General features: G+C 36.1%; 1 protein-coding gene across 1 annotated transcript in view; it reads right to left on the bottom strand.

The window, feature by feature from the left end:
- RNF17 (ring finger protein 17) overlaps positions 1–13,882 on the bottom strand; it is a 110,123-nt gene that overhangs the window by 94,795 nt on the left and 1,446 nt on the right. Inside the window, exons 2-6 of the mRNA XM_007466345.1 lie at positions 11,190–11,284; positions 7,259–7,350; positions 5,071–5,182; positions 3,861–3,941; positions 2,110–2,210 (exon numbers count right to left, since the gene is read on the bottom strand). Coding sequence (XP_007466407.1) covers positions 2,110–2,210; positions 3,861–3,941; positions 5,071–5,182; positions 7,259–7,350; positions 11,190–11,284 — 481 coding nt within the window. The remainder of the gene's footprint in view (positions 1–2,109; positions 2,211–3,860; positions 3,942–5,070; positions 5,183–7,258; positions 7,351–11,189; positions 11,285–13,882) is intronic.

The raw sequence follows: 13,882 nt of genomic DNA, 5'->3' as shown, positions 1-13,882 counted from the left end.
AAAAAAAAAAAAAAAAAAAAAAAACTAAAAATAGAGTTACCATATGATCCAGCAATCCCACTCCTGGTAACATATCTGGAAAAGACGAAAACTCTAATTCAAAAAGACACATGCACCTCAATGTTCATAGAAGCACTATTTACAAAAGTCAAGACATGGAAGCAACCTAAGTGTCCAACAGATGAATGGATAAAGAAGATGTGATATATGTATACGATGGAATACGACTCAGCCATAAAGAAGCATGAAATAATGCCATTTGCAGCAACATGGACGGACCTAGAGAATATTATACTTAGTGAAGTCAGAGAAAGCCAAATATCATATATCACTTTTATGTGGAATCTAAAAAATAATATAAATGAACTTACTTACAAAAGAGAAACAGACTCATAGACATAGAAAACATAGAAAACAATCTCATGGTACCAAGGGGAAAGGGAGGGAGGGATAAATTAGGAGGTTATATATATATATAAAGTAGATAAACAACAAGGACCTACTGTACAGCACAGGGAACCCTATTCAGTATCTTGTAATAACCTATAATGGAAAAGAATCTGAAAAAGAATACATGTATGTGTAACTGAATCACTCTGCTGTACACCTGAAACTAACTCAACATTGTAAATCAACTATACTCCAATAAAAAACTTTTTTAAAAAACACAAACAAAAGGTAAGCCACAGAAAAAGAGAGAATATCTGAAAATGATGTATCTGATAAAGGACTAGCATCCACAATGTATAAAGAACTCCTACTCCAACCACAACAAAATAAATAATGCAAATCAAAATTGGGCAAAGGACTGGAATACATACCTATCCAGAGAAAATAAACAAATGGTCAATTAATAAGCACACGAAAAGTTGTGCTCCACAATACCAGCCATTACGGAAATGTAAGTCAAATCCAAAAATGAGACATCACTTCACATTCTGAAAATGGCTCTTTAAAAAAAAAACAAATGTTGGTGAGGATGTGGAGAAATTGGAACCTTTGTGCACTGCTGGGGGGAGTGTAACATGTGTGGCCACCATAGAATGCAGTTTGGCAGTCTTCAAAGAGTTAAACATGAAATTACCATATGCCACTAAACTGTACTTTTTTAATTTTAATTTTATTGGTGTATAGTTGATACTCAGTGTTGTGTTAGTTTCAGGTATACAGCAAAGTGATTCAGTTATACATATACATATATTCATTCTTTTTTAGATTCTTTTCTCAAAAAGGTTATCATGTTTAGTACAGTTCCCTGTGCTATACAGTAGGTTCTTATTGGTTATCTATCTTATATAGTGTGTGTATGTTCATCTCAAGCTCCTGATTTACCCCTCCCCCACCACTAAACTGTATTTTAAAATGGTTAAAGGTAAACTTCATTCTGTATATTTACTACTTTTAAAAAGTATTTTTTAAATGCATGCACATGACCTATCACTTAAGTATTATAATTAAATACCAAATGTGACATACCATCAGCATTGAGGAATAAAGAATATCAACTGATACATTCATAGTGTTGAGCATATGTTCTAGTCATCCTAATCAGACTAAAAAAAAGAAATAAGAGCCAAATAGGCAAGTACCATTTCTAAATATATTTATCACAACTTTTATGAGCCTGTCTCTTGAAATGCAAAGTGTGATTAAAGATTATTTGAGATCATATATATCAACGTTTTTAAAAAGACTGGATATGTAACAGTATGGTATTTGTTTAGAAAAATCACTAGAGTATTATTTGCTCTGATGCAAATACCTGAAAAAAAGTGATGGAACTATCCACATGAAAATGTATGTTTGCATTTTCCCAAGTACGCTGAATTCTACAACAGGATTCAGAATTAGAAAGTATTTTTCTGTGCTAACTGCTTTAAGAAAGAAATTGTTTATTTTAACAGCTTTGGGACCAGAAGACAAATAGCCTAAATGAATAAATAAATAGTTCTTCATTTTGAAGCTGTAAACATCAGCCTGTAGGGACCACCCATTACCTTCCAAACTTGTTTAAAATTTACTCATTTCTTCAGTCTATACAAAGGAATAAAATGACAAGTTAATGTTAAAAGCTTCAGTTGCACTGAGTCTATATTTTTAACTTATTACCTGGAATCAAGAGAAGTGAAAAGCTGATCAAACTGTTTCTCCAAAACCTCTATAAGACTGACTGTCTCCTCTTTTGTTTGATTGTATATGTGTTCGAGCACCTGGGAAGAACATAATACAAAGAACTAATTTGGTATTTTTATTTTGTAGGAACTGTACTATTCAACATAATTTTGAAAGTAAAAGGTACTTTTTGGACTTTTCAAAACAACAACACAAGAGATCAGATAATAAAAATAAGTCACAAGGTTAAACTTTAAATCCTGGTACTTGTCAACAAGATCACATCTTTGTTAGCACTCTGTACTGATAAATTAGCAAAAAGGCCTAGAAGATCCACTAAGTTTTCTAAACTTCGTATCACTTTTAATCAGCACAGGAAGTGGATCATTTTGGATAGCTGAGTTTCTCTCTGGCAGGATTCCTTAAATTCATAAAAACTTAAAATATAATATTAGGGATTCCCTGGCAGTCCACTGGTTAAGACTCTGCGGTCCCAGTACCGGGGCATGTGTTCAATCCTGGTCAGGGAACTAAGATCCTGCATGTCGCGGCCAAAAAAAAAAATTTATACCTATATAAAATATTTTAAAAATACTTGAATTAAAATGGTGATTATTCTACATACTTCTTACATATATATACATATATGTATATACATATATATATATACACACACACACATATATACATATATATATATATATATATATATATACACACACACACACATATATATATTTTTTTTTTGAGGTATGTGGGCCTCTCACTGTCGTGGCCTCTCCCGTTGTGGAGCACAGGCTCCGGACGTGCGGGCCCAGCGGCCATGGCCCACGGGCCCAGCCGCTCCGCGGCATGTGGGATCCTCCTGGACCGGGGCATGAACCTGCGTCCCCTGCATCGGCAAGTGGACTCCCAACCACTGCGCCACCAGGGAAGCCCTTCTTTATTATTTTTAAACAAAGAATCACTGCTTGAGATTTTGGAATGGGAATGTCTATCCTATGCTTGCCCAACCAATGTATTTTAGAAGGAGATAATTTATTAGTTTCACACATTCAGACTGGAGAGGAATTTTGCCCCAGCATGAGTCATACCCTGAGTCTCCATACCTGATTTAGAAGATACTTAGATGAGATTTTGGACTTAGAGTTGATGCTGAAATAGGTTAAGAATTTTGGGGGTGTGAGATGTGCTGAATGTATTTTGCATGTGAGAAGGACATGAACCTGTTATGGGTTGAATTTTTACCCCCCTCCCAAATTCATCTGTTCAAGTCTTAAATTTCATTATCAGCTATAACTTTTTGAATGCCCTGGTTGTAAATCTGCCATTGCTAGGTTCAAGGAGCTTGCTGTTTGTCAATAAATGAGGGAGTCTCTCTCTTGGGTGATGAGGTAAGAAAGAAAAGAGCATAAGACTCAGTGTAACAGTATACAGCCAAATAATGAGCAATGTTAGAAGGGTGATCTGCAATGCTTCCAAGACAAAATTCAGCTCACAGCAAGCAGAAATGAGAGTTCCTTAATAGAGCTCCAATTTCAGTAGGTTGCTAGCACAACAATGCTAGGAGACTAATTCTAGCAGGCCATGAGAGTTTTCCATTCTTTTGTACGCTTCTCTCTCATTAGGTTATCATACTTAATAACTCAGTGCTAAGCTCTACCTTCAGTGATGTTACATCTAAATATACACATTTAAAGAGAACATGCCTTAATTTATGGTAGAATTTGATCATTCAGAATGCTTACTTTTACAGCAATACTTAATTGTTCAAAATTTTTCCCTGCCACCTTCAATGCTTCATCAATTTCTTCCACAGTTTCAGTCTCCTAAGAAGGGGGAGGGGGACCACATACAAATACAAAATATAAAAACAGATGCTTCGATATACTGTGTTAGTTGCAGAAACATCAAGCTACCGTTTTGGTTACAAAAGCAACATAGACAAATTACAGAAATCTGAAAACAAGCAACAATGAACATTTTAGAGTTTTGGTGATAGCATTCCGGATTTCTTTTTGAATAAATGGGATTATGTCCTATAAACATTTTGCAACTTAAAACTACCTGAAAATTTTATCGCGGCCATAAATAAATACATGTAAAAAGTAATAGTTTTTAAGAAAACAAGATTATGATTAGGCTACGTTAAGATTTAAACACTGAAGATAGTGCTCTCTCCTCTCCCAGCCCACTAATGATCTCCTTAACAAAAAAACTTAATACTCCATTCAACTGCATTTTGGAGTTTATTCTGTTTCTAACCTTCAATTAAAAGAATACATTATTTAAAGTCATCAAAAGTAGTAACTGGTACAATTTAAATCTTCCAGCAACAATTACATCATCATCAACGAGTGCCATTAGGCCTTTTAGTTGTCATTAAAACAACTGGAAAATCACACTTAGAATTTAGAAACTTGTGGGACTTCCCTGGCAGTCCAGTGGTTAAGACTTTGCCTTCCACTGCAGGGTGTGTGGGTTTGATTCCTGGTCGGGGAGCTAAGATCTCACATGCCTCGTGGCCAAAAAACCAAAACATAAAGCAGAAGCAATATTGTAACAAATTCAATAAAGACTTTAAAAATGGTCCACATCAAAAAAAAATCTTAAAAAAGAAAAGAATTTAGAAACTTGTACTTTACACAAGTTTCACAGAATCTGAATTCAGTAACTAGGTTCAAAGGGAAGCAGCTACATACAGGTAAATATCAAGAGCACTAACAGAATTGGTCAAAGGTAGAAATGGGCTGCCTTGGGAAGAAAAGAGAATTGTTGAGACATAGTTTAGAATAAAACAAGAGATTCATGCAAGGAGTGTAGGTTTACCTCTGTTACTTTTAAGCTTCCAAAACAATCTATAATTATAGGACCCTTGAGAGGAGAGGAAAGTTAAGCTACCAGAGAAAAGTAAAAATGTTTGGCCTCATCTCACTTCATGAATTACATTTTTCATACCTCTATTACAGTTGATGGGTTCAAAACAGTCCCGTGTGTGGAGGCTGAATGTTCTAAACCAACAGTTAGTAGATCAGCAGTCTTTTTAAAGTCCTGAGAACAATTCTTCATCCTGGAAAAAAGTCAAGTACGTTAAGTATCAACATTTATATAATGATTTAAATCTTCTATTCTGATTTTTACCCTCTATCAAAAATAATTCTGGGCTTCCCTGTTGGCGCAGTGGTTGAGAGTCCGCCTGCCGATACAGGGGACACGGGTTCGTGCCCCGGTCCGGGAGGATCCCACATGCCGCGGAGCGGCTGGGCCCATGAGCCATGGCTGCTGAGCCTGCGCGTCCGGAGCCTGTGCTCCGCAATGGGAGAGGCCACAACAGTGAGAGGCCCATGTACCGCAAAAAATAATAATTCTTATGATAACTTATAAGAACACTTACAGTGGGTTCTCAATTATCTATGATATGCAAAGAGAGGAAAACCATGCCTAAATACGCTTTCACATAAAACAATTTTAATCAAGAATTCAACTTCTTAACAAATTCCTAAAAATAACAGCTTACAGTATAAATTCTGCTTTAATTTCTTAATCATCTCTCCTTCCCTGATATTTTTTGGTAGAGATGTTGGTAATCATTGAACTGTCCTAAGCTCAATTAAAGTATTTATACACACAAATGCCAGCTATTAAAAAATGTACTTATAGGCCTGCCTTATGTACATAAAGGTAATGAATTTACTAAGCAAATTAATTTCAACGGAAGAGTAAGCTGCATTTCTTGTCTACAGATGCTAGAGTTTTGGCCTATTTTTATCTTTATATCCCTATGGTGGCTGGCACACAGTAAGCACTCAGTGTTTGCTGAATAAGTTAATCATAAGCCTATAATAGTTTATTATGATTAAATGTTACTCTCATAGAATAATACACTAGGTAATTTTTAAACATTCAATTACTTTAAAAAGTGGATATTCATGTTCTTGAAAACATATGTGAATGCATTAGCCATAAGGAGTCCATCATTCAATTCCTGTTTTTCAAAATATTAAAGACAAATCAGGAAGGAAATACATCATGTATCAAGGAATACTTCTATTTAAAAATATATGACTAATTAAACCAAACTCTACTCAAATTAGGAAACAGAGGAGTTTCTAACGTAAGTACACTCGACATGGAGAACTAATTAAAAAATGGCAATTTGGAAAAAAAATGGGGTACCTAAAACAGATTCATCTACTTCTGAAAGTAAAACTTTACTTTGCAACTGTATCTGACATTACACATATCTAGACAAAAGTACAATCAGACTTGACTTGCATGATGGTTAAAAAGTAAGGAAGTTTCACATAGAAGTCCAGATTTCTATTTTGTCTTGGAAAAGAAAAGGATAATCTGGGACCACTGGGATGGTCTCAACACACAGCTCCAGTGACTGGCTGGAGCTGAGCAGGGGCTCCCTCCTCTGGAGCAGGTGCACAATCTTACTGCCCTTTTAAAGTCAGTCTCCCTCACACAGTAAGTCATCTGCTAGATATGTAGGTGTTCCTATACGTTATGACTCACACAGAGCCACAAAGGTTCCTAAAGATTTATTCTAATCACTCCACTCAGAGCTTATGGAGGAAGTGACTGATGGAATACAAATAGAGAAGCTGGGAGCAGTACCTGCTTTCAATGAGCCTGAGTGCTACTGCTGGTTCTATCAATAACCAGTTGCCAGACTTTAGCTAAGTGGTTTTAGTACCCAAAGAAATAACTCTTCTGTTGGTTTCTAAGCACCTACTTAAATCTGGACAGAGAAACTGCAGCAGTAATGTGAAAAGTCATGACTGCTAGCCTAAAGGATTTTGGATTTTATTTGGACAGGCAATGAAGAACCACAGAACAGGAAAGAGTCTGGAAGAGCTAAAGGTAGGCAAAAGAGACTAAAAAAATTAAACAGGATGTAAAAATGGTAATCTTGCATTCTTTTTTTTGCCTCACTTTAAATAAGGACAAACTAATGCTGCTTCTTTAGGAGCTGGATTCCCATTTCATTAACAGCTCAAATTATAAACTTAAAGAGCTCTCTGTAAACAATGGGTTAGAAACACTAATCTCAGAATGACCTTTAATCAATAATTCTAAAATACCTCTTTCAGAAACATACTGAACTTTAAATACTAAAATAAGTGCACATGGAACATACTTTTTAGGCTGAAGTTTTTCCATAGAAGAATCTTCTTTAATACATCCATCTATTGGGCAGTATTCTTGTTTTGTATTTATAGTTGAAACAACCTTAGGACAAAAGATTAAAAACAAAAAAACAGAAAGTCCTTCAATAAATTCTGTTTATCCAGAATTCAAAAAACTAGTGAGCCATTCATAGATAAATGAAAAGATCCTTAAATCCTCTTTAAGTCAAAGAAAGACTGTACTTATGTGATATTTTTATCCTATTTTAATTTTTGAGGAAATCAGTAATTTGACAGCTATTAATTAAACAGAACATTAACTAGAATACCACACTTATAAAGGAAATACTTGGAACATTACTTTAAAAATTTACTGTAAAAATTTTACAATGCTATCTTAAGGTATGTTCAAAACTCTAAAATACTTGGAGATAACTTTAATAAGAAAAATATAAGCCCTAAGAAAAGAAAACCAAAAAAACTTACTGGGTATCATAAAACAAAAACTGAATAAATGGAAAATTATGTTAGGTTCCTGAAGACAAAGATTTAATACCCTAAAGCACATCTAATATAAAATTAATATAATCCTAAAGTTCATATGGAACATATAATGTCTAAGAATTACAAAAATTTTAACATACCAGGTATAAATGGACCTACACAGTTCAAACCTGAGTTGTCTAAGGGTCAACTGTAAATGAACAGAACAAAGCCCTGAAACAGATCCTCATATATACGGGAACTTCATACAGACTATAACTGGCATTTCCATTAAATAGACGAAGGATTATTCAATAAATCATGTGGGAAAGCCAGCTAATCATTCTGAAGAAGAAAGTTACATACCCACCTTACATCATATAAAACAGAAAGAGATTTAATATGCGCCTTTTAAAAATACTTATATAATACTTATACTTCAATACTTATATAAGTATTAAAAAAAAATATGTATAACTCTGAGATGAAAAGTCTGCCTAATCAAAGAAAACTTAGAAGCCATGAAGGAGGGGGAAAAAAACAACTGAAAACGGAAACATTTCTGAATGGTTAAATGTAATAAAACTAAAAGTGAAAAACTGGGAGAAAATATCAATAGTTAAAATACACAGAACGAAGTGTTAATATTTCTATCACATGAAGTATTCTTACAAGTTAGGAAAAAGACAATTCAAAAGGAAAATATGGAAAGGACCTGGAATGATCTGTTAAAGATCCTCCCAGAAGAGCTGAGAAGTTAACATATGAAAAATTGCTCAATTTCACTAGTAATCAGGGATTTGCAATTTAAAACAAGCAGATACCCATTTTTTTTGCCCATTAAATTGCCAAACATGTTTTTTAAAATGTGACAAATACAAACACCGATTTTTTTTTTTAAGACACAGAAATTAACAGAACCTGCTGATGGGATTTTTTTTTTGGTGGGAGTGGGTTTGAGGAATTATGCAAAAATACAGTGAAAGAATTTGAAAACCACCTAAGTGTTTTTGATAAAGAGATTATATTACAGCACTTATGCACCAGGGTTTATTATGCAGCATTTAAAAGTAACGTAGGAGGGCTTCCCCGGTGGCACAGTCGTTGAGAGTCCACCTGCCGATGCAGGGGACGCAGGTTCGTGCCCCGGTCCGGGAAGATCCCACATGCCGCGGAGCGGCTAGGCCCGTGAGCCATGGCCGCTGAGCCTGCGCGTCCGGAGCCTGTGCTCTGCAATGGGAGAGGCCACAACAGTGAGAGGCCCACATACCGCAAAACAACAACAACAACAACAAAAGTAACGAAGGAGACTCTCGTGAGGATAGGTTAATGCTGAGAGAAATAAAGCAGACTACTAAATGTTATAGTCTCGCATGTAAATACATATGTGTCTTTGGTGGGACCATACAAGTATAAAAGATAAAGACTGGGAGATAAATTCATATTCACCCAAACTCAAAAATAAGAACACAAGTATACCCATTAACCCTGAATGCAATCATTTTAGGCTTAAGCTTGAAATAATCAGCACTACCTAGGCCTTCAACATTAAAGATAAATTATAAATATGTCTAATGTGAATATAGGTACCTAAATCTTACTTTTTAGAGCAATGTATATTATTTAAAAGTAATAAACTTCAATCCTGAAATAGTCTATAAATTCAGACTTTTCACTAATTTAGACTTGATTTTTCCATTATCTCTTATTCCAAATATAAGATATCAGGAAAAATCTAAACTTTAAAAACTAATAAAAGAGTGGTAACAATTTCAGGATGGTTTCTTGAAGGACTCAGCACAGGGGAAAAGGAGGGAAGGATGGGACAGATCACATATCCCCCAAAGTGAGTCGGAACTAGTCAAATGATACAAAATAGATTTGTTACAACCCTAAAATCAAAAACCAATATTTGTAAATACACTATAAACACTTCGTTAGATGTTACCCAAAACACTTAAAATAATACAAGTATAGTGATTTAAGAGACCATTAAACACAAAGTCATTTGCCACAAAAGGCAAGAGGTTACCGTTCTAATAAACTTGCTGTTTTTTGAATATCAGAACAGGATGGATATGAGCAGAGACAGTTCTGCCTCTTCCTTTTCCCTTCACTCACTCTTTACCCACCGTAAGATTCAATGTGTCAGGGATATTCCATTTCAACAACAGGAGCTAAGTTCCCCTTTGTCTTAACTATGCAGCTAGCCACATCTGAGGAACCGACTGTCAAAAAAAAAGGAAAGGGGACAGGAATTTCCCACAATAAAGGCCATGATTTGTAAAGTATGTAATTCCAAAACAGATGTTTTCTTATATGCAAATGTTTATGCTATAATTGAAACTTTCACAAATTATACATTTATATGTTTATATACATATTATTATATATATTTTTATCACGTTTAACCTGCAAACCAGTTAATCCACACCTAAATAATCAAGGGTCGACTATAACACTTATTTTAAAGCTTGTAGAGAACTTTCACATTAATTCAGATTTGACTCCTACAATCCTATGAGATAAAAAAAGCAAGTATTATTTCCATCTCACAAATGAGGAAACTCAGCCTTAGGGTGACAGAACTAGGACTGCATTCCAGGTCTTCTGCCTCTATGTTAATTGTTTGCCACAGAAAACAATGGATACAAACCCTCAAACTCTGATCTCTCAAGTGGAACATTATGAATTTAGAGATTAAGACAACTTTCCAGGAACATACTATATAAACTGAGCAACATTTATATTTGTAGTAAATGCAAAGAATGTTCAGTAAATTTTATTTTAAATCCTTAATTTGTTCTCATTATTACGGGCACACAGATTTTTAGTGCAACTGTACTATTTTTAGTGCTTCTGAAGTTAACTTTAGGCCGTTGTTTGCTTTCTGTTTCGTTTTTGTTTTTTTAACACATCTCCACAAATGTAAATCTGATGACATGCAAAGGTTGAGGGTCAGGGGGAAATTCAAAATTTGCTTGCATGGTACTGGTGTGGAAAAGGGGAGTAGAGATTTGGGGACTTCCCTGGCCATCCAGTGGTTAAGACTCTGCACTTCCACTGCAGGGGTCGAAGGTTTGATCCCTGGTTAGGGAACTAAGATCCTGCTCGCTGCGCGGCCCAAAAAAAGGGCGGGGGGTGTAGAGATTTGAAAGGAATATACTTCATTGAAATAAAAATAAATTTAAAAAGGAAATATTCCACAGAAATCTCCAGAGTCAAAATATGTAGGCTAATAAGTCTATGACCTTAACCTTGCATTCTTCTTGATCTCTTTGAACAATTATAAAATGGATGTGAAAAGCTTTACCTTTTGCTAGGTTTCTTTACTTAAAAGACTCAGCAGCAAAAATTCAAGTTTCTAGTTCCTAACTAGAAATATGTTTTACTTCTTTAACATTTTTACCTTTAACATTAGGCTGTAATGCATTCAGTGTGAAAGAAAATAAAACTTACCTCACAATCAGGGCATGTAATTGTGCTGTATTCTTCAGTTATTAACAAGCACAGTTCACAAAAAGCACGTCCATATTGAAGTTCATGGTGGTGACCTATTGATGAAATTCTATTGTGAATTAAACTTTTCAGTTTGTCAACACTGAATATTTAGTATAATCAGGGGAGAAAATTAAAGTCTAGGAAAAGATATCTAGTTTAGTTAGAAATGGATGATTAAACAAAATTCAGGAGAAACAATACAACTCAAAAGGAGGGAGAAAAATCAGAAGAAAAAACAGGCAGAGCTATGCAGTATTGTTTGACTTTCTTTATATAGTTATATAGTTATTTGGTACCTATAATACTTTGAATCTGCCATCTCTTATAATCATATAAAGTGCTCTGAGGTACTTCATTTTGTCATTGTAAATGACATTGTAAATTCCCAGCTAAGTAGGCTGGGAATATTTATTCAACCTAGAGATAAACATTTTGGTGATCTGGGGTAAACAGTATAATCCAGACTCCAACCTAGTTCTGTTTCCAAGTCTAATGTTCTTTCTACCTGATCATACTTCCCTCTGCTAATTTATATTTCCCATCCTGTGAAGGGGACAGTGAGGGCTGACATGAGAAACTGGCAAAACCCCTCTCCTGAACAAAATAATGCCATTTGCAGCAACATGGATGGCCCTAGAGATTGTCATACTGAGTAAAGTTAAGTCAGACACAGAAAGACAAATATCATATGATATTGCTTACATGTGGAATCTAAGAAAAAGGGTATACGGACTTCCCTGGTAGCACACTGGTTAAGAATCCACCTTCCAATGCAGAAGACACGGGTCCGAGCCCTGGTCCGGGAAGATCCCACATGCCGCAGAGCAACTAAGCCCATGAGCCACAACTACTGAGCCTGCGCTCTAGAGTTCGCGAGCCACAACTACTGAAACACGCGCGCCTAGAGCCTGTGCTCCGCAACGAGAAGCCACCGCAATGAGAAGACCGCACACCGCAACGAAGAGTAGCCCCTGCTCACTGCAACTAGAGAAAGCCCGTGCCCAGCAACGAAGACCCAACGCAGCCAAAAATAAATAAATAAACAGATTTATAAAAATAAATAAATAATAAAAATAAATTTTTAAAAAGGGTACATATGAACTTATTTGCAAAACAGAAGTAGAGTCATGGATGTAGAAAACTTATGGTTACCAGGGGATGGGGGGGAGGGATAAATTGGGAGGTTGTGATTGACATATGCACACTACTATATATAAAATAGATAACTAATAAGAACCTGCTGTATAGCACAGGGAACTCTACTCAATACTCTGTAATGGCCTATATGGGAAAAGAATCTAAAAAAAAGAGCGGATGTGTGTATATTTAACTGATTCACTTTGCTGTACAACTGAAACTAACACAACACTGTAAATCAAATATACTCCCCCCAAAAAAGACCCCCCTTAATGATTAAGACATTGGCAAAGACAGAAGCCAGGGCAGAAGTCAGATGCCACCACTGTCACACACACGACCCATGTAAAGATCATTTTCACAAACTTAGCATGTATGAAGGGAAATACCATAATCCTGACTGAAAATCTAATACCAAGATTTTAATACTCTAAGCAGAACTTTATCAAAATAAACATTATAGCTATGTCACTTCAAAAGGTTGTCATTTTAAAAGACTTCGCAAGAAAAAGGGAAAAGTAGCTAAATAAAGTTAGTCATCATTTACTATAAAATTATAGTGTTCCTGCTGCTTTATATTATGATAATTGCATTCTTTTGATAAAAAAGATCTTTAGTTTTTAAGCCAAGGAAACATCTTAAACTTTCTTACAACCAAGCTAAATTTTAAACCTCTATTTAAATCCCAGAGGTAATGTTACTAAAGAAATCAAAAGGCTTTTATAAGATTTCTGATACTGTACAACTCGAGATAACGTGTGCTGCATTACAGCTTACAAAGCACTTGGACAATTCTACATGCAGAGGCACCATCTTTCCAACTGAGTACTTCTCAGCACGACAATACAAATGTATGAAAGAACCAGTGATTTTTAAAATGTCACATTCTAAAACTGTATTCTGCAGTACTACATCATTCAAATAATGGAGATGTTCTACGTAACAGCAGCGATCGAAATCCGGGCAGGAGAAACTTGCCTCTTCCCCCGGAAAACACACCAACTTTCTCTACACGCTCAGGTCTCCCAAGCGGAGTCCGTCCCGGAGAGATTGAAAAAACTGACTTTCGCTCTGCAAGTACAAAGATGTGACAGTCACACAGGGTGACGGTAAGGCTTTCTGGCAGCTCCAGGCGATGACAGTCAACAACTCGCCCCGGCAGAGGCACAGCACTCTAAGGCCTGTCAGGTGCCGTTCAAATACCCTGAACCTGTTTACAGCGGAGGAGAATCTCGGTGGGCGGGTCAAGAGCGCACGGTGCCCCCCGACGGCCCAGGACAGAAGAACACAAGACGCACAAAAGTGACGCGCTGCTTTCCAAACAACGCCTGAAGCCAAACGGAGCAACACGCCCCCCGCCCCCCCGCCCGTTAATTTCAGGAACATTTCATTACCACAACAAGAGCCACACAAGAAAATCACGTGTCGTTGCTGCTTTACCACAGGATGACGGCCAAATTCCCACATCCCCCATTTCCCGAACCTGCGAACGGGTCGGTTAGTGAGGGGGCGGC

Source organism: Lipotes vexillifer, unplaced genomic scaffold, assembly GCF_000442215.2.
Source record: "Lipotes vexillifer unplaced genomic scaffold, Lipotes_vexillifer_v1.1 scaffold2648, whole genome shotgun sequence".
Taxonomy (NCBI): domain Eukaryota; kingdom Metazoa; phylum Chordata; class Mammalia; order Artiodactyla; family Lipotidae; genus Lipotes; species Lipotes vexillifer.
This window is presented reverse-complemented; position numbering and strand designations above follow the sequence as displayed.